This window comes from Phaethon aethereus, assembly GCF_964289735.1.
Source record: "Phaethon aethereus genome assembly, chromosome: Z".
In the NCBI taxonomy this organism is placed as follows: Eukaryota; Metazoa; Chordata; class Aves; order Phaethontiformes; family Phaethontidae; genus Phaethon; species Phaethon aethereus.
This window is the reverse complement of record NC_138577.1, coordinates 40,860,899-40,885,570: the sequence shown is the minus strand read 5'-3', so window position 1 is coordinate 40,885,570 and position 24,672 is coordinate 40,860,899. Positions and strand designations below refer to the sequence as shown.

Below are 24,672 nucleotides of genomic sequence, written 5' to 3'. Positions count from 1 at the left end.
GTTCACAGAGTGAATGATGCTCTCTTAGCAAGGAGCTATTCAGCGTTTTGTCCTAATTTTATCGTTCCAGGCTTGGCACATCCCTTATTATTCACACACCACTCAAATCCTGAAAATGAAACCAGCAATTTCCTTCTTTGCCTTTCAGTGGGCACTGAAACACCATTTATTTATTGGTTTTGTGCAAGAACATGATGGGATCATCTCTACCCACTTCACAGATAGTGAAATGAGCTCAAAGAGGTAGCAACAACAATATCTCAGGCATATACCTCTATGTATTCAGCCTTATACACCACAGGAAAATATGAAGTGGTGATCAATAAATTCTGCTCTCTTGTGTCAAACAACTAGCTATGGTCACTCAAAAAAAATATACCTGCTGTCGATTTTCCAAAATTTACATTATAAAGAACAAAAGGCTCTCGGGACTGGAAAAATCATGTTTGCAATTATTGGAAGGGAAAACTTAAAAAGTACCTCTGGGAGCATCACATATAATTTCTTGAAGAAAATATTTACTCTTATAACAAGTGGGAATCACATGTGTTGAGGCACATACAGTTTTATATTTATCATCTATAAATATCATGTTATGTACATAAAAACTCACTTCAGGATGATTATACTTAAATACCAGATTATACCTGAAAACTTGAAAAACACAATTTATAAGGACTAATTCAATTGCTGTTGTATGTTCTTTCACACAGTTATAGTTAATGTAGGTCTAAATCATGGCTTGCATTGATTGCAGCTATTCCTAAGAAATAGTATCTGAAATAATGCCATGATGCCATATTAACATAGTTAATTCTATTTTTTTTACCTGTTTAACACCTTAAAGACTGTGATTTCTGTATTTCTGTCTAGGGCTAAGAAAAAAGAGGCAAGACTCATTTGCACTTTACTCCTTTGGAGAAAAGAGCTACAATGGGCTACAAATGGGCTTGACCACCAATGATTACGAAAACAGGTTTGAGGAATACATATCCAGAAGGACCACTGAAACTATTTGGAAAAGCTAGCAGCAAAAACTACAGGAATTTTAGATACCACCTCTACTCCAGGGAAATAAATGTTTGGTTTTTCATCTGATGCACTCTGCAGCTGAATACTTTGCAATTTTAAGAATAATGCCTCTCCAAAATCAAAGATGATTACTCCAGACTGACTCCAAGCATGAAACTATTCCTTAATTAACGCCTGACAAATGCAAATAATGGAAAATTAGTCATCATAATAAAGCCACTGTGAAAATTAAAAGATAATAGTACCTTCCAGTGTTGTCCATAAACCAAAATGTGTTTTTTGGCAATATCTAGCCGGTTCCAGGCCAACGCCAAATCTAGCTGATCTGAAGCAGACATATTGGTACCTAGGAAACAAGCAAAGGACCTAGCAGTTTTCACACATTGGTGTTACTCCTTTGCTTTGAAAAGGTAAACCAATGGGCCTGTATGTCAGTTCAAAACAGGTCAATTTTTTTAGATAGGTACCTTTCAAGAGTGCAGTCAGAATTGCCAAATCAATGTCTTGCTGATCTTCTGACTCCGCATCAAATATGGTTATCTGTTAGAATTGCAGAAGTATACTATTTGAGGTGAGGCAGAGAAGTCTGTAGTTATTTCTTCTTGGTAAAGGCTGTGGTAGATTAAATCATACACATTTCAACACAAACAATGGCAAAGGTCCAGGCATGATTTTCCTTTGTTTCAGACAGCAAAGGTACCATTTTGCTTTTTAATGCAATGGCATCCCAGGCAAACTGGCATCAACCTACTGCATAATGAGACTATTTACTTTTGATTAGCCTTTACAGCTGAGAAATGTAAAAACGCAGCATGGTTGATATCTAATCAGTTTTGAACTAGAAAACAGACACTCAAAGTAAAACAAAAAATAATAGAAACATATCGGGTAGTTTCCATTTTAGTGATCATTGCTGTAATTGTCACTACTCCCATAACAAATACTTGGTGCTCAGTTGTATTTGAAAAGTCGTGGCAGTCAGATGAAGTTCCCAGTAACTGGAAAAGGGGAAACATGACCCCCATTTTTAAAAAGGAAGACACAGGGAACTACAGGCTGGTCAGTCTCACCTCTGTGTCCGGCAAGACCATGGAGCAGATCTTCCTGGAAACTATGCTAAGGCACATGGAAAACAGAGAGGTGACTGGTGACAGCCAACATGCCTTCACTAAGGGCAAATCATGTCTGACAAATTTGGTGGCCTTCTGCGACAGGGTTACAGCACTGGCAGATAAGGGAAGAGTAACTGACATCATCTACCTGGACTTGTGCAAAGCATTCGTTACAGTCCCACACAACATCCTTGTCTCTAAAATGGAGATATGCATTTGATGGGTGAACCACTTGCTGGAACTGGATGGATGGTTGCACTCAAAGAGTTTTGGTCAACGGCTCAATGTCCAGGTGGAGACCAGTGACGAGTGGTGTCCCTCAGGGGTCCGTAGAGCTGTCTACATAGTCAGACAGGCCTACGGCCCATATCACCACCACACACAAAGGGAAAAAAAGAAGGATTGTAGTTGTAGGCGACTCTGCTCTGAGGGGAACAGAGGGTCCAATATGCCACATAGACCCTCCTCACAGGGAGGTCTGCTGTCTCCCTGGAGCCCGGGTTAAAGACTTCACAAGGAAACTTCTTAGCTTAGTGAGGTCCACAGATTACCACCCTCTACTGATTTTCCATGGGGGTGGAGAAGAAGCAGCAATTTGTAGTCCACGAACAATTAAGAGAGAGTTTAGGGCCTTGGGACAGTTAGTGAGAGAATCTGGGACACAGGTTATTTTTTCTTCCCTCTTTCCAGTTGAAAGCAGTGACACTGGAAGGAACAGGAAGATCCAATCCATCAACACATGGCTCTGTGGCTGGTGTTACCACAACAATTTTGGGGTTTTTGATAATGGGATGGCATACACGGCACCAGGAAGGCTGGCATCAAATGGGAGACACCTCTCTCAAAGGAGGAAGAGGGTCTTTGCCCAAGAGATAGTGGGGCTGATTGACAGGGCTTTAAACTAGATGCAAAGGGGGAGGGTAATAATAATATCAAGATTGTCTGTGACAATCGATCATAGATCCCTTCCTGAAATGCTTGTACACCAACGCACACAGCATGGGGAATAAACAGGAAGAACTACAGATCTGTGTGTGGTCTCAGGGCCATGATATCATTGCAGTCACAGAGACATGGTGGGATAGCTCGCATGACTGGAACGCTGTCATGGATGGCTACATGAGTAGAAGAACGGATGGAAACATTTCTAAATTACAAACAAGACACTACCAGAGGAAAAAAAAAAGTAAGAATTACTTGATGTTTCCTGAGAAAACAAAGATGTCTGTCATTTTACTAAAATCAGAAAGGCTGTCATTTCATAAGCAAGCACTGAGACTTGTGAAGTTATCCAAACAGGCTCTGTGGAGCTACCCAATATATAAATTAGCACAGACACTTTTGTGTTCTTTTTGTATTAGAGATAACACCATTACCTCTACAACTGCTGTGCCCATGCCAACCCACCACAGAAAAGAGCAAAAAGAGTAACAGCAAATGAAGACATCCTATACTCAGAGCGTGAACCCCACTCACAGACTCTCTGTGCTCCATGCATTCCATCAAAATGTGAAATAGGTGACTGGACTGTTTCTGTCCCAAGCCAAACGTGTTTTGAATCATCACTAAGACCTCCTCCTTCACTTGAGGGCGCAGCTCCCTGAAAAACAGATATACAAGCAAGAATAAGTATATTTTTAGCTACTTCTTACCAGCCCAAATGACACCTCAGCAAAAGACGAAACTTGTGCTAAGCAGAGACATATGAGAAATCTATTTTATTTCTACTTCTCTGTTGACGTATTCCTGCCTTCTTTCAACAAAACAAAGTAAAAACATCTCATAACATAAATTATTATTCACACAGGAATTAGTTCTGACCACACATATATAGTATTGGAAATAGGACAAATGAAAAAGTTAACAATTTTCAAAGGATTGTCTGTGAATATAGAGCTAAAAATCACTACAAGTTTAGAAAACCTTTTCTTTCTTTCAATAATCATATAGGGATAAAATTAAATTCCTCATTATTTGTTCATCAGGCTTCATGCCTCTCCCATCTTTTTTCCCCTCATTTATCTTTCTGTTAACCTTTCTGTCCATATTTTTCTCTTCTCTTGAAATGGAAGGATTTTTTTTTTAAAGATCAAAAATATGAAAGAAAAAGCAAGTGAGGAAAAAAGTTCTCCATAAAACACACAAGGAATATTTACAAAGATAATTCCTTTACAAAGGAATATTTACAAAAGATAATAAATAAACAATTAGGATACAAAGCTTATTAAATTTTTCTTTTTTTTTTTTTTAATTTGAATGGACCCAGGCCAACTTTTTAAAATTTTATTTTAAAAGCCCTAACTGGAGGTGACATAAAGAGTTACAGCTAGATGAGGATCACAAATCTGGGTTACCACTGGGTAAACCAAAGCCAAAGCCAAACCAAAGCACCTTAGTCCTCCTCCTACCCCAGCCTGAGGCTCATAGAGCAACTAACCCCAGCCCTAGTTTCAAAAGGTTTGTGCAACCCAAATCCAAGCCCACTTAGAGAATACTGATGGCAGGAGAAAGGACTGAGACAAAACCCAGGCAGGCACTCTGGGGTGATCCAGCAGTGTCCCTCACCAAGGGTGAGAAACATTATAATAACTCAAAACAGCTAGATGCACTTTCTTTTTCCTCTTCAAAAAAGCCTTAGTAAACTTGGCAGAACAATTATTTCAGTACTAGTTTGAGACAGGAAAGGAAGAAACTGCTCTCACTTCACAGAAGTAAAAACCAGCAAAAGACCATGGGGGGGTCATTACTAGAAGCATTAGAAATTATCTCAGCTGTTTTAAGACAGGCATTTTCAGGTCCCTCCCAATATGACAGACCAAGCAGGAGAAGCATCATGCCGCTACTCACCCCGTATCACCTGTGTGTTTGTGGGTAAAAGCCAGGATATCTGCAGCTCTGCCAGTGCCCTCATAGACCACCACTGGGACAGCTGGGCTGGCCCTCATGTACTCCCACACCATCAGGATCACATTGGGGCCTCCTTCCACCACCAACCCAACTACAGGGACACCTTGGCCCATTCCTGTTTCAAAACACACCTAGTGAGTTACAAACGGGTTTCAATCACACCACAAAAAAACAGAACATCTGGTAAATAAATACTCATGAAGGAGTCTCGTACATAGTTCAATGGAGAGGAAATCATGCCTTCACCATCTCTAATTTGACTTACACTTTTTAAGACTTTCACAGACCTTCTGCAACCAGATCAAAAAGACCATGAAAACCTCTGATATAACTGTAAGCAGCCCTAGCACTGGAAAAAGCAAACATCCTTTAGGATATCCCTCTGCCCTTTACAATAGCTGTCACATGCAAGGACATTGACGGTGTTTGAGATGTCATCAATATCCATTTGTTTACCTACACACATAGAAAAGTAATCAGGCATTTCTTTAAAGATTTTCTCCAGTTTTACAGCAGCAGGATGGTTCTTTTAACAACCAGAAATAAACTTCAAGTAAGATACAACAGAAATCGAAAAACAACAGAAAGTCTGACTTGCAAAAACTCATAGTAAGAAAAGATATAAGAGGCTGAGTAAGAAGCTCTAAATACGAACACATTAAAAATTAGTTAAGTTTCTAAGTTTCTAAATACTATAATGTGAGCAGAGAAAGGAAACAAGGATTCAATATCATAACTCTGCTAATGTCTTTTTAACATACCTCAAGATTCTAGGTAAGACTGAACTTGCACATGATTTATACAATCTAGTGCATAAAAAGAAATACTTGTCTATGTAATAAATATTTCATTCATGATTTCTATACCATAACTGAGTTACTGTATAGACAAACAATTGAAGTTATGCAATCGGACAAACAAACATTGGCTGAAGGTATTCCTTTCGTAACCAGTCTTTGTTGCTGTACTTGAGGAGGTCACAGGCTTGCAATATAGAAGAGTGATGAAGATGAAAGTAATGAACAGAGGAAGAAGGAATGTGACAATTTTTCCCCCTAGCAAAATGCTAGGAAACTATCTAGTGCTGATATTAAAGACCACATAAAACTGCAAAGTGAGCAAGTGCGCAATACTTACTAAACAATCTGAGTCATTTAGATGTCACTACAACCGAGAAACCAAAATACGAGTTAGCCCAAATGCATAATGCTTTATAGCAATGCTGTCCTTTTCACTTCCCTGATATTTAGAGTTCCAGACACATGCAATTAGTAACTTTAAGCCTCAGTGAAATCTATGGCAAAAGAAGACGTACAACATGTAACAGGAAACGTCAAGTACATCCACAACTTTTAGGATAGGTTTTGCTGTCGTAAAGCTAACCACAGCAGTACTCACTTGTGTGTATTTTTTGAAGTGATATGTACTTCTCCAAATTCCTCCTGAGCATCATTTCATTCCCATACTTGCCTACTGTCCCATCATCTGCCATTAGAAAATGAGAATGCATGCTGTTGAGGGTACTTAGCTTGCTGAGTGGATTACCAAGAGTCTGGTACAGGCAAACTACCTAAGAAAACCAAAATAAAAAGATCTTCAAAGAAACCAACAAAATACCACCATTTACGTTGCCTTGCTGGTATGTATTTCTTCATCATACTGTGATCTGAAAGCCTCCATCATGCTTTTTGTTGCTCTACTCAAACATAGGGTTTCATTTGGTTCTTAGCAGCAACAAAACCACAATTAATACCACAGAAAGCATTTCTGATTAGGCTTGCACTCCTTAAGGCAGAGTCACTGCCTGCCTTTCTTTGCAACAGTTGAAATACAACAGCATATTTTTCGTGGATGTATTCCCATTAAAAACATGTGAGCTATCATTTATCAGGAATGACTGCGCCTTACTTGTCAAGTGTTTTTAGACAGTTTTGTAGATTGGGCCCTCACACTGGCACTCACATAAAGTTCTAGTTTATGAATAAAAATCACACATATTAATAGCACATTGTGTATACTGTTTACCTGATTGCTCGACCTGAATCACGTGAATATAGAAATACATCACTTGCAACCACAAGAGAATTGCCTAATTAATTACGGAATTTTAAAAAAGGATGGCAATTTCCTGTAAGAAGAATATTTTAAAACTATTCATTTACATATAAAAAGCAAAATACAGTGCCTCAACACGCCACAGAATTCTACTGCTGAGCAAAATCTAAGGCTCTGAGAAAAAATATCAAATCAATGAAATGAAGCAAGCAGAAAATAAAGTATGCAAGAAAGCTATAACATCCCCTGAACATGAAGGTTTTTTAATATTAAAATGTGTCCAACTCACATCTTTTCCAATGAGATCCCTCTGGTTCTCAATGATACCCCAAGGAGGAATCCCAACAGCACAGATCTTCCTCAAGTGTGGTGAGGCACGGCCTTTCAGTGCATCCCCTACATGCCTGGACACTCCTAAACAGATAATTAAACCATCATTTTTCTTCTACATTCAGAGACCTGCTACAGGACACCGGCGAAAGGGTTTCCCATAATTTAATTTATTCTATGGTTCTGTTTTAACCAGAAACAAACCATCCCAGCCCACTTGTATATTTGATGTGGTCTGAAGTAATTGTAAGGCTATAACATATATATATATATAAAATGCATATATATTTACATAATGCACCAATGCTTAAAACTCAACACATATTTGTAATTAATAATATTCATATATGTTGCTAATGGTGCTTTCTTCCTCCATAAAAGCTTTATTATTTACATAAATGCACAGAACAGTTCTCCTGTAAGGTCACCAGATTGAATAAAATTTAAAGATGTAAAACTGTTTCAGTTCCATGGCTTACTGACACCGTCAGTTTTTTAGAGTAGTCTACAGGGAGTTTCAGATACTAATAGGCTGATCAATAGATTATCATAATTCAAACATCCTTAATTACAAAACACAAGTTAAATTTAGATGTGAAAACTGTTTCAAAAACACAAATCACAGTCCTCAGAACCTAAATATTTTGATGAAGCACATAAAATTGACTGCAAATAAGTTCTGGTTACCTACTACCAGTGATTCTTATGCAGAATACTCTGCTCTTTAATAAAAAGAAGTTATTAAAAATATTCAGAATGTTTGTCAACAGCAAAGGAACGTGATGTCACTCTTTGAACTATGCATTGTTCTGTAAAAAAAGCTTAATTTTGTGCTAGAATGTCACAAATTATCAAACAATGTAATAATATTTGCCCTAAATGTATATGCTCGTATGCAGAGAAAGAACACCAGAGGAAGACTGAGACAAAGAAAAAAAGAATTAAAATACCACTGTTGATGCCTTCTGTAATTATCCATGCTCCTGTAGTTTCAGCAGCCTTCACCAATCCTTTGCTGAAAACCTGTTTGACTTTTGAGGGAAGCTTGAAATTTTGAATGCCTCCATGAACAGATATCACTAGCTTTGGCAACTCCATCTGCCATTCTTTAACCATCAGGTGCAACAGCTGATCCAAACTGCTATCATAAGACAGTCTAATATACTGGAAGAAATAATAATTTTTTTTTTCAATACACTTTCACAATACAATTGAAGTGACAGCATAAAAATAACCAGTGAGCAATACAAACAGGAAGACAGACTATGCTTAATCGTGGTGGAGTTCAATGTAAAAATATCATACACACACTCTAACTTGATTTACTTCTAGATTCCCCTGCTCTCTTAAGACAAATAACCTGATATTCACCCAAAACCACTTTTTGTCTTTCTCACGCTGAAAATACAAAAAGAAGTCGGACATATAAACACATCTATTACCTTGGCATGGTAAGTGTGATCTCCATCTTGAAAATTGATTGTACCAAATGCATCCGTTGGACTCATCTTTGTGTGTTTTTGCACAGACCATTCTCCATCATCTCTCTGTGGGGCAGCCTGATAGACAGGCCAGCTACAGTCTACTCCTGGGTGATCTCCAATCAGCCGTCCACAGCAACATCTCACATTAAAAATAAAGGAATTCTTTTATATCAAACACACTTGCATGCAACTCTAGGATCTTCATCAGAATAGCCCAAATAGCTTTTTCTACAAAGAAGGACATTGTACCTTGCCGACACAGAAAATAAAAATTAACTCAGCTGAAAAAATCTCAACAATGGCAAAATGTCATTGAATTAAATTATAAATATGTTTTGTCGGATACAGAATTTGTTCTCTACCTGAGGAACACTAAAAACAGTTGGGGGGTTGGACTAAATGATCTTCAAATACCCCTTCCAACCCAAACCATGCTGTGATTCTGTGTGACTCTCTAAAATTCTAGGAGTCCCATATAGCAATTCTGACCCAAGCAATGCAGCTCAGATTTATTGGTCTCATAGGTGAGATTTCAGAGTAGCTTAAGACACCAAGGTTTGCTGTGGTTATTACCACAGGCTATTCTAGGTACAGAAGAAGGATCTAGGAGTTAATGCCGTTAATCAGGAGGAGAGGAGCAACCCTCAGTCTAGAGAGAATTTCAGGGGGACCTTTATACTAACTGTTGGACGTCAGCAAAGTAAATATACAAAATAAATGGACTGAAGTGCAATGTTAAGAGAAATTTAGCAGAAGCTCAGTTAGCATTAAAGGTTTGCAACTGGATGAATAACCCAGATTCCAAATTTAATCAGCATTACTGTCATACAGGCTCTGACAGGCTCCAGTCTCTTCTACAGGATTAACTTCAATGTAATTTATAGTGACATCTGACAGTCCAGTTTTCCCCTAAATGTTTCACAAGTTAATATACCCTGGGAAATGGAGATTAATTCTTCATTTTTAGTCTTTTAAGACACCAAAGAGCTTCAACAACCCAAACTCAATGACTGCCTTGGCACTCAAGATGTATTACTTGTGGATGTAGGGGCCCGTTAGATGTAATCAACATCTGCAAAACCCTGAAGAGGTACATGCAGAAAGGGAGAGAGTTTTCTATTGAGATGAGTGAGAACTAAATGGTGAATGAGAAACAGATGAAAAATCCCAAACAAACTAAAACAAACCCCAAAATAACCCTAAGCAAATTAAGTGCTTTAGAAAGGCACTTTCTGACACCCAGAAACCATGAAATTAAGTTTGCACTCAAGTTTTTCCAACACAGGCAAATTACATTTGATTGATTCAATGCTCTGCAAAAGCAGATTGGAGAAGGAAGCCTCCCACACTCTTGGGGAATTAGTAACTCAATTAAACAATCTTATTCAGTAGAGAATTAAAGAGTTGTAGAAGTCTAGCACTGCAGAAAAGACTTGAGCTCCAGTGTCACATGTATGAAGGTGGTTAGCTAGAAGTCACAAGGCTATAGCGACTATCGAAAATACCCAAATTTTTGTCAAGTTAATTCAACGTGGATTAGCTAACCTAGACCACCTACGCATTTTCCCTAGCTGAGACAAATAGTAGGATATCGCAGAAATCCAGGGACTTGCCAGAGAGAAGTCAGGCACGTGCTCACAACTGAATCCTAGAAAAATGAAGAGAAAATGATCTACCTGGGGGCAGGGGAAGCTTCACAGAGCAGTTTTTATTGCCAAATTACTCTAACCAGAAACACCGCCCGGTCTGGCTCACTGCGTAACCCCACAACCATTTGCACTGTGGTGGTGGCAGAAAAAAGAAACTGGAAGTAGCAGAGGAGGCAAAGGAGCTGCTGAAACAAGCTATTGATCTAGGGACCTAATTTTGATGATCCCAAAAGCAAAACCCATTGTAATTTTCCCTCCTCATAGGTGAACCAAGACAAGCAGGTCAAGGCTCATAAACTAAACAAAAAGTGTCCAAGCTGGAACTTGGAGAATAAGACAGTCACTCTAAGGCACTTACAGTTATACAATTAAATTACTATTTCAGAAGACTGTGAGGGATCAACACAGATGAAAGATCATTGCTGACATCATGTTTTCAAATAACATGTAGACTCAAAATCCACACCTAGAGTCACTATACAGACATATCCAAACTGGAAGTGTTTCAGAGCAATGCAGCTGCAAAGCAGATAGAACAAGGGAAGAGATTTGGATAAGATGTGCCCACAAAGTGCACAAGGCCAATGACTATACTTATTTAAAACTCTCCCTCCATACCTCAGAGGAAGGACCAGAAGAAAGAGATAGTTTTGATTTTATTATTCGTCTTCAGAGGACAAATTTCTCTACAGATGAGCTATTAGCCTCCTTGCTCCAGTTTTTCCTGCTTGCTTTTTGGAGGGAGTCCAGGGTAAGAAACAGCAAATGTCAGGAAAAAAATTGATCTTTTAGATGAAAGATGAGAAAAAACATAGATACCCTATTGTTCTTTAGTCCTGAAAATACCTTGTGGCCACTGTACTGCTCCTGGAGTGGTCTCACAATAACAAGACCTTTTACCCAGGAGTCATTCTGAAAGACAGAGATCCAGTAGCAGTCCCAGCTAAATACCTTACATTACTCACTTAGATACCACATCACACTTACTGACTTAGCAACTACCAGTGCTTAGGAGAGCACTGAAAAGCAATCGGGCTCATCATCAATGCATTACATTTTCTAAAATCTCAATTAATTTCAGCCCATCAATAAAATAGGACATACGCTACTGTTCCGTACAGGGTAACATCAGCAGCCCCTCCTAGAGCAGCAAGAGCCGGAGCAACCTACCTTTTCAAAGTTGAGATCCTACAGAAAGGAAGCAACCACCTGACAAGACAAATCAGTGCAGTAACCTTGAAACTGACAAACCCAATGAACACTGAACCATTTTAGTAATCAACATCATTTGCACTACACACTTAACGTTTACAAGTAAATGCACCCAGAGTTGAGCTGCACTCAGGACCGCTCAGTTATGCTGGGCAGGCAGTGGAGGAACTGCGCATAGACCTAACACACAGGTGTGCAAGGTACGTGCAGCTGCTTTTACCTCAGAGATTACCATAGCAAGAGGTATGAACTCAAAGGGGCTGGTATTTCCCAAATTGCTCATGCTCTGCTCCAAGCTGGCATGCTCGCTCTCTCTAGACATCTATCAGGAAGGGACAAGGTGCTAAGAACTCCTGAGCTACCTGGGAGGTCAAAAGCCAAGTCTAAGAGGCTGTCAGGAAGGTTGAGGAAACCAAAGCAGAACAGTACATACAGGTGCTTGGGTTTCTTCTGTAAAGTGTTGTGCTCTGTGCATAGGGACAGGGCTCAAGGAAGGGACAAGCTACCAGCCAGGTATGCTGGTCGAGTTGGGATCACTCAGGAACATTCGACCCACAGGCATCCCTGGGACTTGTCAGGCTGCACCCCAAGGTGCTGAGGGAGGTGGCTGATGTCCTTGTGCAGCTGCTTTCCATCAGGTCTCAAATGTTGTGGAGATCAGGGAGGTCCCCAACAACTGGAGAAAAGCAAATGTCACACCTGACTTTAAAAATGGGAAAAAGCCACCGTGAGGAATCACAGGTCAGTGGCCTCCCATCAGTCCCAGGTAAAATTAGGGAGCGAGACCTCCTGAAGCCCATGTCTGGGCACAGCAGGAAGAAAACAGTGATGGGGAGCAGCTGGCAAGGACTTACCGAGAGCAAATCATGCCTGACCCACCTGATTGCCTTCTGCGACAAAATCGTGGGGACAAGGGGAGAACAGCGGACACCTTCTACCTCTGCTCTAGCCAGGCTTTCAGCATTGTTTCTGCCAGTATTCTTTTACGTTGGCTGTAACATTACAGTCTGGGAGGGAGGACACATTGGCGAGTGAGGACCTGGTTGGGTGGTGGGCTCACAGGGTGGTGGTTACGGGTCAGATGCTGCCTGGAGACGGCTATCAAGCAGGGTTCCGCAGCATCTGTGCAGGGCCTGTCCTGTTCAGTGTCTCCACCAGTGACCTGGAGGAGGGGATGGAGGGTACATGCAGCCCTGGGGAGCGGGCGGCTCTGGAGCATGTCCCTGGGTGCTGGTGGGCAGCGAGCTGAGCCAGAGCCACCCACGTGCCGAGGCAGCAACAAGGGCCAGCGGTGCCTGTGGTGGTGTGAGCAGGATGTGGCCCAAGAGCCAGGGGAGGGCAGGGACTGTCCCCTCTGCTTGGTGCTTGTCAGACCCCATCTGGGACTGCCTCCAGTTTGGGTCCCCAGCACCAAAGAGACACTAGCAAACTGGAGGGACTTCAGGGGAGAGTGAGCATCCTGGTGATGGATGGTGGGGCTGGAGCCTTTGCCCTCCAAGAAGAGGCTGTGGGATTGGGGATGGTTCAGCTGGGAGGAGGGATGGTTTCAGGGGCATCCAACAGCAACCCCAACATTGACAGGAGGAGATGGAGAAGACACAACTGGGCTCTTCCCAGTGGTGAATGGCAGGAGGGCAAGAGGCACAAGCTGAAACACAGGAGGCTCATGCTGGCTGGAGGTAAGGAGAAGCCTTTTCCCCAGGAGGAGAGCCCGGCGGTGGAGCCGGGGCCTGGGGAAGGTGGGCTCTCTCTGGCCTTGGAGGTTTCACACCCCGGTCTGATGCCTTGGCTGAGCCAGCTCTGGACAGGATCTGGGACTGGAGACATCCCCAGGTCCCTGCCAGCCTGAGTTATCCTGTGATGCTGTGATCGTATCATACGCACTGATTCAAAGCGCCTTTGCAATGACTTCACCTTCTTTGCCTGAAAGGCTCACTAAGCTATTAGCAAAGGAGGGAGCAATGTCAGTAACAGCAAAGCAGACTCCCAGAAAAGTTACGCGTTGAGCAACAAGGGGAAAGTTGGAGGGTTGACACTGAGGCGAAAGTAACTATGGTAGCCAGACTACAAATTCTGGTGCTGTGTCCAAAAAATATGCCTAAAAGGTCAGCTACAGAGACAATTTGTGAGAACACCTCAGATGTGCAAGGATGCAGAACTTCAGCACCACATTCCTGAATATTCATGCAGTGAGATTGGTCTAGGTGCTGTGAGATGTGTTTGTGAGGACTGCATTGGATAGTAGATAGAGGCCATTTCAACACACCAGGGAAGTATGGACAAAGGTGCCAGTAAGTTACTCAAATTTGATTAACAGCTACTAAATGGAGTTATTCTACTTAGTATTAGCAAATAGTTCCATAACCCACTCGTAAACTGTGTGCAAACCTTGGAAGTTCTCTGCAAGTAAGAAAACATTAACAGATTTCATTTGCCTACAACGTTAGGTCAAATTATAGTAGGCATCAAGTACATTCACATCCCTTTTGGACTGCTGTGCAAAAATTACAGATCTCAGGAAGCCCAAAACTTGTTTCACTGCTGATCTAATAAATACAATATAACCAGTTATAACACTTAGGTGAAAATTATTTCCCCTGGTTAGGAGCAGAAAAATTCTCCTAGAACAAAGCTCTGTGTACACCTTAAGATATACAAGACAACTAGAAAAGTTAACATTTGGGAAAATGTACTTGCAGGACAATGGCTGACTGAAATGAACATCAGACACCCACACACATTCTGCATATATAGACAGACAGACAAATAGGATTCACCTGAGTTTAAATATCACGAAAATGCTCAAAGAAAAGTGAAAGAAACAACTACAAGATAAAAAAATGACAAAGGTATGGGATGTCTTCACAGAGAAAGGTGAAAGAAAAAAACAAACCCACCCTGCGGGGTGCACATTTCCAGTTTCTCCTCCTCCCTCTCCCGCTGTAGTATTCACATTCGTGCAGCTAAACTGTCTTTGATTAGGAGGCTGACTTGGTGGAAAGCTAATCTTGGTTTGGTTTTCCACCCCCACCCTCCCCCGGGTTAATTTTCATACCAATGAGCTTCTCAGACCGAATAACCACACGGTCACTCCGCAGGGTGGAGGGGGAGGACTGCAGAACAGCTGTAGTCTGATTTATATGGGATTAAACCACCGTATTTTGAAGCACACGTTAATTTCAGTTTAGATACCCACCTGGGTACCTGCAAGTTATCAGGAAGCATTAAAATCCTCCCTGCATTTCTACGTCCAGAGCACCTGCAAAAACCTCTGAATCTCTACTCTTCTGCTCTAAAACAAAATAAACCTGTGACCATTCCCTCAGAGGAAGTTGTTCCTTTCTGAAATTTTTGTTCCAACAGCTGATAATGTATTATCAAAAATATATAGTATGAAAACCCGTTCAGGAACACCAGCTGAACAACAAATGTTGGATTGAAAACAACTAATTAATACAAGCTCCCTGAAAAACCCACGCACGAGTTAAAAGCACCAACGTGATTTTTTTTTTTTTCGCTTGTCTTCCCAAAAGCAAGGACTCAGAATGCCCACTGCAGACAAGATGAAAAAATCTTCAGAAAACCTATCATCAGGGATGTTTCTGTTACCCTCTTTCTTCTTCCTTTACTTCATTCTTCCTCTTTCTGTAATTCTTACTTTTCTCCATTGCTTTCGTCTCACTCTCGTTCATATCACCCAGGATATAGCTGGAATTATCTCCCATTTAAAGACACATTTCTGCCTTTCATTCCTCAGGAGAAGATCAAGACAAACTCATCCACACCAAGTATGTGGATAAAATTTTCTATTGCAAATAAACTAAAGTTTATTATACAATTTACTTTACCCAGCACATCCCCAGAAACGCTGCTCTGACAATATAACAAGAAGGTTATTTTTGTCATTACTTCCTTGACTAGGAATGCCCATCACTAAATTTAGGTCATTATAAAAAACATAGATATACACTCATGCACTCCTACCTGATTAAATTCTGGCACACCTGGCATCCTGCAGGACATCTGTGATAGAAGATGAATAATTAATAAATGCTTGCATAAAAGAAAACATCTGTAACAGTATTCATAAAATATCAATTCACCTGTGAAAAAATTCTCATCAACAGCATTAAAGGCTGCGTTTTCCTGCACTCACCCCTGGAAGATGTAGTGGGTAACTTCAGTGATTTGTTTGGCATTTTACACCTCAGACTGTATGTCAAATCTGCATTTCATAGATGAGTTATCTATCTTATTTACTCTACACTATCCTTGCATGCAAAACAATATAATGAAAATTACAGATTTACATCCTCACAATGTGATCTCACCAAGTTTATTTAGGCAACACCATCCACTAGATACACAATCTGGAATGCCAAATTATGTTTGCTTTCTCAGGTCCTAAAACACAGGTTTATGATTTGATCTTTTCCTTATTCTTTTCACACTTTACACCAGCCTGAGCAGAAACCTGTACCTGAGAAGACTGTCAACAGCAGCAGGCATTATTCTGAGGAAGGGAGAAAATGGTGGTGCAGGATTAAGAATTTCTGTGCAGCAGTAACTCCATGTAACTCAATCTCTCAACTGGACGCCATACCCCAGTTTTGGTTATTGGACTGAGCGCAACACATCTAAGAAGCCTAGGAAGGCCAACTGTTGCCAATTTTTAATTCAAAAGAACAGCCTCATTTAAAACGTACTGGTGACTATGTACTATGAAAACCCATAAACACCAGCAATTACCAAACAGGCATTGCAAAACTGCAAAGAATTTCATCCAAGCTACACACAACACCCATAAAAAATTATTCTGATGCTTTCTAAATGTAACAGAAAGTGAAATTCATTGTTTTACCTGTGAGGATCTTTTGAACTGGGGATGATGTATGAACATTCTCTTTTACTGAAGACCTCTTCAATCCAAGATTTGGGGGACTGAAAAGACATTTCAGACATCATTGAACTTAAAAACATAATGCCAAAAATGGCACTGTAACGTCTACACGGCTGTATACATATAACACATCACTCAGAACAATTCCCATCACCATGTTAGATGAAACCAAACACTGTAAGCTGAAGCTACAGCTCTGAACAGCCCCAGCCCTTCACTCCCAAGCTTTACACAGGTCCACAGAAAGATCAATATTAAAATTTATTCCCAGCCCTCGCTAATAAACATGAAAATTATTTAGAGGATCTGTCAAACACATGTTCAGTAGAGGAAGTGGTAAGGATGAATCAGAACTGCTTAAAGTACTGCTAGAAGAATAGCAATAGCAAATGGCAATCTCACTAAAGCTGTTAAGCTTCAAAAAAGGCAAGTTTTTCTTTTTACCTGAAAGAGACTGTTGATTCCTTCTTTTAGTATTCTTAACGAAGTTAAGAATAGATTCATCTTGGTTATGGGTTTGCTGAACTAGGACTACAGTGAAAGGCAAAAGCAGGGACCAAAGACTAGACCTAGCACTTAAGAGTGCATGTCAGGTGAATTTTTTCCACTGGCTTCCTGGGACACTGTGAAAACTCTCTCAGTGAAGCCTATTGCAGCTGAGTAAACTGGACAGTCACTGTGCTACACAGATTTTTTTCAAAGAATCTCACTGGAAATCTTTGAAACCCTTTCTCTTTAGGTCTATCAGGATCAAATTCCCTGAAAGGAATGATGGTTTTTGGATGTTGAACTTTGAAATCTCTGGGACTGAATTCAGTAAACACTGGAAGGAAAGGATTTTTTCTAGTTGTCAAAGGTAACTACCCCCACCATGAAACATGCAAGGGACAGATATTTTATCACAAAAAGTAAACACAATTTTACCAACCATTATAGTCATTGTTTCTCACGTTGATCTCACACTATCTCTATCTGCTGTCTACCTTATGCATAAGGTATGTCTATGTCTTATGCATAGACAGCAAGCTCTCTAGGACAGCACATGGTAGGGTCCTGGTTTATGATTAAGCATACAAGGCAAACAGTAATCAAATAATAAACATTGACTCCTTAGTCACCCCTCATGTTTAAAAACTACTGATCCTCTGCAAAATGTTTACCCTTACTTACTGTAAGTACTCATCTCCATATTTGTTTGTAAAATGTGTCTTTCGTACACTGACTTAGAAAAGAATTAAATTCATGAGAATGACAGTAATTCAACTTACTAAGAGTACTGCCGGGAGCATTTTATGGATGGAGTACAGCAATAATGCTTGTAAAAGAGAATACCTTTCTTTTATCTCTTGAATGGAACTATGATCCTTGATAAAGCAGGCCCATCTGAGGGTTTTTTACTTCAGCCTCACATCCCTAAATACGCCCACATAATCTCCCATCCAGTCGTGCAGTTATGGAGGGCCACAAGCTACCCAAGCAAACTATCGGCTTGTCTGCAGATGGGGACCCAGCTGCCACCAAGACTAATGGGAGTCCTACCTTTGGTTTTAAAGTATTCTGAAACAGGCCCCCACTGACAAAGATGAAAGGGATCGTTAAAAAGCAGTTTGCTGGTATTGGTGTGCATGCGTATTCTTCTGGGAGCAACTAATTGAACTGCGTCTGCTTGAGCTTCGAATGAAGGAGTAACAGCACTGAAGATCCTCAGGGCTGGACAGAGCACAGGCACGCAAGAAAATCAATTACCTTAGAAAAAGACCTACTGAAGACAAGGTGCAAAAATTAAATCCAGAGAAAATGCTTGGAAATAGTGAAGCAAATTTCATTACCTGAGGGCAGGTACACACTTCTCTCAAAAACCTTTTAGTAGTGTTCTCGTTAGCAATCAGTATTGTTTCGTGCTTCCTAAAACACTTTATTCTAGTTGTTTGAGCTACCATGCAAAACAGTGAAATGTTTCTAATATTACAATACCCTGGGACTCTGATCTTTCTGAAACTCATTACTATTTCTGGTAATTGGTTTTCAATCAGAACTAGGGAACAAAAAATCTTTTTATGTTACGGGATGCCTTGGATAAGAATTAACTTTACTAAATTTTTCATTAACAGGAAAGGGTGTGACAGAATGGCCAAGAGGCTGACAAGCCTTACAGCCTACGCTGAGGCAACATGCTCAGCCTTGTGAGAGAAGAACAACATCCAACTGCAAGCACTTCAATTCAGTAAGAGCGCTAGTATTTCAAAGTAACTTTGATCAAGCTGTTGGCACTGCACAGCCTCAGGTAGCTTACCTTGAGCTGCTTTACCTCCAGTATGACTTATTCTGGAAGTCAAGTGTTATCTGGGTATCTTTCCAGTTACGAAGGCCAGCACTGGAGATGTACACCCAGCATAACAGGGAAGCATTGCATCAGTCTAGGCACCAACATTAAAACATGCTACCAGTTGAGCAAGGCACTGGCACTCAGGTAATCCAAATGTGAATACACTTGAAAAGGGGTGTCAAAGAAGTGTGCATCTCCAAAGCTCAGTGTTCCTCATCATAAAGTTACACTATACAAGATAAAACACAAATCAATAATTTTAAAGGAGGGAGAGGGCATCTGGTACACAACAGCTGTTTGGTGTGGTTATTTCAAACCAAAATATAACTTAAGAGTCCTCAGGGACGGCAATACATTGTGTGAGTTGAAGTTACAACATCTAATATGGGAGATTAAAAGGCTTCTTCTCTACTATCAGCTTTTTGAACACCTAAGCCCTCTCCTAAAAAACATACCTGGTTTTAAAAAATTGTCTTTTTTTGGATTTTGGAGGGCAGTTGGGGGTTACAACAAAAATATGAATGCTTAAAATTCTGGATGTTTCGTGTATCCTTTTTCAATTTGGTCCAAAAGCACCTGTCTTTTTCTCCAACTGAGGCAGTAAGGGCAGCGACCAACACACGCCACAGCCGATCAGGCCACTCTAGCCACAATGGGTCAGGCTCAAGATCCAACAAAGCCAATGGAAAAAAACCCAATAGCTTCAGATCAATGCCATGAACCTAACCTTGCTACTGTAGAGGTCATTGGCAAGATTCCCATTTATTTTGGATGAACAAGTCCACTATGCAATTTATTTGACCTTTGAATCTCGAAGCACCAAGGATGCACCTCACCCAGTGGCCACAGAGACCCCCCCCAGCACAACACTCATCTCGGTTAACTGCACTTCAGGATTCTCAGTAAATGGGACTGAAAACAACATTTCAAAGTGCCCTTGATACAATACTGGGAGTTTTCACCCTGCCCTGCAAAGAAACATAGTATCTTCCCATACAGCTATTCCAACATTAACCTTTGCTTATTTCCCTAAGGAGTTTGCCTGAATCATGTTCTTTCACCTCCTTGCTTCCTGTAGTTTTTTACATTTAAAAAAGCAGTACTTAGATAGCATATTATCTGTATATGATCCTGATGAAGCCTGTAACTTAAACATTTATTTTCATCTCAAGTGATACACGTGAATATAGCAAAGAACATCGTTCGCAAAGTCCACCATTTTTTTCTTTAATGCAGTTCCCGAACAGATGGTACTACTTATAAACATATGTACTGAAATTCCAAAGAACCATAGGAAAAAACAAAATACAAGACTGTATGAGCGTATTTCATCTTGTAAAGCACAAATTTCAAAACTGAAACACTGTGAGATGCAACACATTTACCATTATTCTTAATTTTATATAAGGTTAAATCTTCACTTAGTATGTGAAACTTACACCAAAACAATAACATTCATTTCTTAATCTAAGGCTTTACTGAGGTTTCTAAGATAATCATATAATCAGGAAAGGGGCTTTAAAATTTCATGCTTTTTACGGTCATCCATGACTTCAGGGCTGAGCAAGTAAAAAAGAAGAGACTTCTGAACTGCTGTTTGCTTGTTCTTGGTTCCTAGCTTTGTAAAAGACCTCTGTAACATCTACATCTCTTTCCACAAAGCTCCAGCTAACATTTCAAAACTGTCATCATTCAGTTAAACTTCAACAACAAATCAGAATTTCTCCCATCGCTACAGTGAGGTACATACACCTCAGCCAGCACCAACCCATATCCATTCTACCACCAAACCCTAAAGGAGACAAAAATACACCTACGTGTTCCTACTGACTGGCAAATTACTGTTCTGATATACAGAAGGCCTGAAGCCAAGTTTACATTGCAATTTTCCTTCCGGAAAGTCCTGAGACCTTTTGCAGGGAGTTTTGCCTTCTCCTTTCTCACCAGTCTGAGGATTAGGATTGCTGCTTATACTTCCCTGCCACAGAAGAGGCTTTGGAGATTTCTAGACTGATTTAGTCAATGGAGTGGCAAGAGTTTGGCTCTGAAATTTAAGGCACATGAGTAGTTTTTAGAAAACTGCTTTTAATCACTTCTCCAATATCTTTAACATCTGAGATCCTTGCATAATACGGTATTAAAGGGACACTGTCAGGTCAAATTTGGTTAAACGTAAGTAATGTTAAAAAACTGGGGTTTCCACAAGTAAAGAGAGAGATCAGAGCAGACAATTTAGAGAAACAGCCGCACCACTCGTTCCTTTCAAATCCTCGCTGTCAGGAAGTGAGAGCAGACAAAACCCAAACCCCCAGCCTAGCACAGAGGTAACCTGTCCTGCCAGCGCCGGGGACGAGTGCCGCCGCCCCAGCAGGACGCCGGAGCCGCTACGCAGCCCTTGGCTCCCCGGCCTCAGGGGACAGGGCGCCGCAGCCCGGCGCCGCCGCCGTACCGCTGCCCGCGCTGATTTCGCCACCCCCCATCCGGCCCGAACGGGTGGAGGCTGCAGTTTTTGCTGTTGCCTCCTTCTGCCCCAGACCGCCCCGTCCCACCCGCTCGTCCAGGACTTGCCAGAGTCGAAGCCTTTCGATGCACCGCACCAACTGAACACCGGTAAGTAGAGGCTAATGTGCATTTCTCCCGCTCTGGAATTACCCTTACTGAACCAGGATGCGCGAGAAACATTCAGCCCCTTCAAGACCAGACAATAAGCACTGTTCATTGGTTGAGTACCAAACTTGGGAAAACTAGGTTACGCTGCCAATACTAAACAACAAATTTTTAGTCCCATTAGCTGCACTTATGTGCCCTTTGGTGTGAAAGGCAGAGATATACACATTTTCTAATGAAACGGCATACTGCTCCGGACACTGTTCAATTCCCTGCCAGGAAATTAAAAGGCACACATCTCTGCGTCAGAATAATTTCGTCCATTATTGAAACGTAACCATTTATTGGACAAAACAGTAGCAACTGCCTTTAATGACACACTGTAGATCCAGACGGGTAGATAATGAGAAATAATGTAATGACTAGCCAGTTTAAATAACAGGCTAGTTCATTTAGGCAAAGTACAGTTGTGCTGGAAACTAGCCAGAACAATCAAGTTGTAAGTTCCTAACTGAAACTGCAACAAATTTGTACGGATCACAGAGGGCAGTAATTTCCATTTTGCATCTTAGCCAAAACGCTTCTTCAAGAGCTGAAAAGTGCTGGTAAGCAGCACACCTCAGCTCTGCACACAGTGTGTGTGTGTAGTGAATCCACTAAAACACAACCACTTTTCTACGTCACTTCTCAAGAAGTTGGGTTTTCCTAAAGATCTTAACTGTTAAAGCCAATATTCTTGCATGCTGAGTAGGTTTGGCAGAATCTCAGCAAAAAAGAAGTATAGTTACACATCACATAATTCCTTAACTGGAAAAACAGCTGTTACCCTCAAAATGAGCGGATGAAAGCAAATACTCATTAAATAGCAACAGATAATTCTGGGGCTAGTCGAGTTGCCTCAGGACTTCAGTATACCTACACAGTACCTGTAAACAGCCTTTACTGCTGATGGCAAGTATTAGAAATACCCAAAAGATCCAAACCTGTTTTTCAGTGCCTGGGAAGGACAGAGACACCGTTTTCAGGTGAAAGCATACCTGTGAGAAGTCAGTGTAAGTCAGTGTGTGACCAACCCTTATTCAAATACACAGAGAGCAGAGGGAAAGAACTTCCCCTTACTACAGCCACTGCAAGAATCCAGCCCTCTCTGCTCAGAAGAGTGTCCTAAAATACCTTAAACCCTCTTAAAAATTAACTACACATAGAGCAAGCCACTTGCAAGAACATTAGATACCTGAAATGCAGCCAGAGTTCTTGTAAGCTAACACTCAAGACTATTTCACAAGGGCTCAGCCTATAAGCACACTGGTATCTCTTGAACTCTTACCCCTGGGAACTCCTCCTGCGCTATAAAAGCTAAGGTGGACTTGCAGGTATCATCATTTTATGCATAATAATTCTAAGCGAAAAACAGGACTTCAACAGTATTTCTGCATCCCATGGCAACTGGTAAATTGCTTCCAGCATTAAAGAGATTTCCAACTTAACAAGCTATCTTGTATAAGCTTTTCAGGGCAGGAGCTTTCTGGTTCAGCATCCATTACATGCGTGCTTATGGTATGAAGTAATACAACGACTGATTGTAACAAAGAACACCACTTTGGATCCACGTAGGTTATAAGTGCATTGTAAAACTCCAGGGACATGTGCAATAAAACATGAACCCAATGTGAGGCCTTCAACAAACTCTCAGGTCTTCTAGAATTTTCTTGTGTTCAGGCTATGCTGCCAGAGGACAACAGCCTGGCTTTGTAACGCAGACTTGTGATGGTTCCACTCACCTCCACCACTACAGTACATCAGTACATGTTACTAATTAGCATCCTTTGCTCTTCCAATGTTTCTTACCTACTCCTTTGCCCAAGTGTTCAGGACTCTGCACATCTATAGAAAAAACGCATTATAAGTAATTGAATTTGCACAAAAATTTTCATTACTACATTTCAAAAAGACTTACAAAAACTACTGTGAAAATAATTTCATTTGAATGTTTCCACTGCTCACCAGTTCCATGTGTTCACCGGTTCACCATGCCCAGTTTTAAGGTAACTATCAGTTAATCCCAAACTGCCTTTGTAGGCAGATTGCAGATTCAATAGCACTGAAAAGTTTCTCTGTTTTCCCCTTTTAAAGATAACATATCATCTTGGGTCACAGCAGAATTTCTTTCATTATTTCCTAGTAATTAATTCAAACACATCCACTGTAAGCATATTTTCAGATCCTCACAGATACACTACCTACAGCAACAGAAGTCACCTGTGCTAGCAGGGTAAATACAGACCCAAGTCAAACAGGGATAACAGAACTTGTTTAAAACTTCAGCCATACTACAGAGACATTTTAGATTATTCTCCTTAGAACAAATGGAACATGTCAGCTTCTCAGAGACACATAAATTCAGTCTTCAACCAACAGTGTGCTATGGCATTTTCTTTCACGTTTAATCAACTGCACTTAAAAGCTAAGTATGTATGCCTAAGTGCTTTTCTGGATTGAGGCCTTACATCAACGGCTCATAAAAATGTTTCCAACATTTTGATCCCAAACTTAGCCAATAAAAGAAAAATCCTTGACTGTAATTATAAAAGACACACAAAATATTTCACAAACAAGAGCAGGCATCAGTAACAGAGCAAGAAATGGCAAATTAATCCAACCTGTATTTTCAAATTATTATAAAACCTTAAATATAAGAATGGCCTTATTTTACTCTTGTGTCTCTTTTGGAGACAAAAGTTGCAGGGTTTCCTCAATGAACACTGTGGCCTGTCTCACTGACAAGATTTTGGAAGTCAGTAGTAGTGTTCATATCCCAAAGAAAATCAAGCATTTGGTCTTCTTTTATTAACTAATGCAATATGATCAGAAAATCCCACAAATTCTAGGCAAGTTACATGTCCCCTTTGAAATGACCTTGTTGCAAGTCATTCTAAAGAAGTGAAAATCCAGGCAGCCATAAGAAAATGATGCTTCAGGTGTATTACTCAGAGGGTCAATACAATGCTTCAAGTCTTGCTCACATTTCCGCTTTGGGATCAACAGAAGCCAGTGCTGC

General features: G+C 40.6%; 1 protein-coding gene across 1 annotated transcript in view; it reads right to left on the bottom strand.

Annotated features, from left to right (window-relative positions):
- The window catches only part of TRPM6 (transient receptor potential cation channel subfamily M member 6), a gene marked incomplete at its 5' end in the record, with an annotated part of 104,402 nt that overhangs the window by 56,167 nt on the left and 23,563 nt on the right, over window positions 1-24,672 (bottom strand). The window contains 10 exons of the mRNA XM_082013371.1: window positions 1,278-1,378; window positions 1,500-1,572; window positions 3,621-3,744; window positions 4,992-5,166; window positions 6,450-6,621; window positions 7,396-7,520; window positions 8,387-8,600; window positions 8,879-9,059; window positions 15,766-15,804; window positions 16,643-16,722. Of these exons, the coding sequence (XP_081869497.1) occupies window positions 1,278-1,378; window positions 1,500-1,572; window positions 3,621-3,744; window positions 4,992-5,166; window positions 6,450-6,621; window positions 7,396-7,520; window positions 8,387-8,600; window positions 8,879-9,059; window positions 15,766-15,804; window positions 16,643-16,722 (1,284 nt within the window). The remainder of the gene's footprint in view (window positions 1-1,277; window positions 1,379-1,499; window positions 1,573-3,620; window positions 3,745-4,991; window positions 5,167-6,449; window positions 6,622-7,395; window positions 7,521-8,386; window positions 8,601-8,878; window positions 9,060-15,765; window positions 15,805-16,642; window positions 16,723-24,672) is intronic.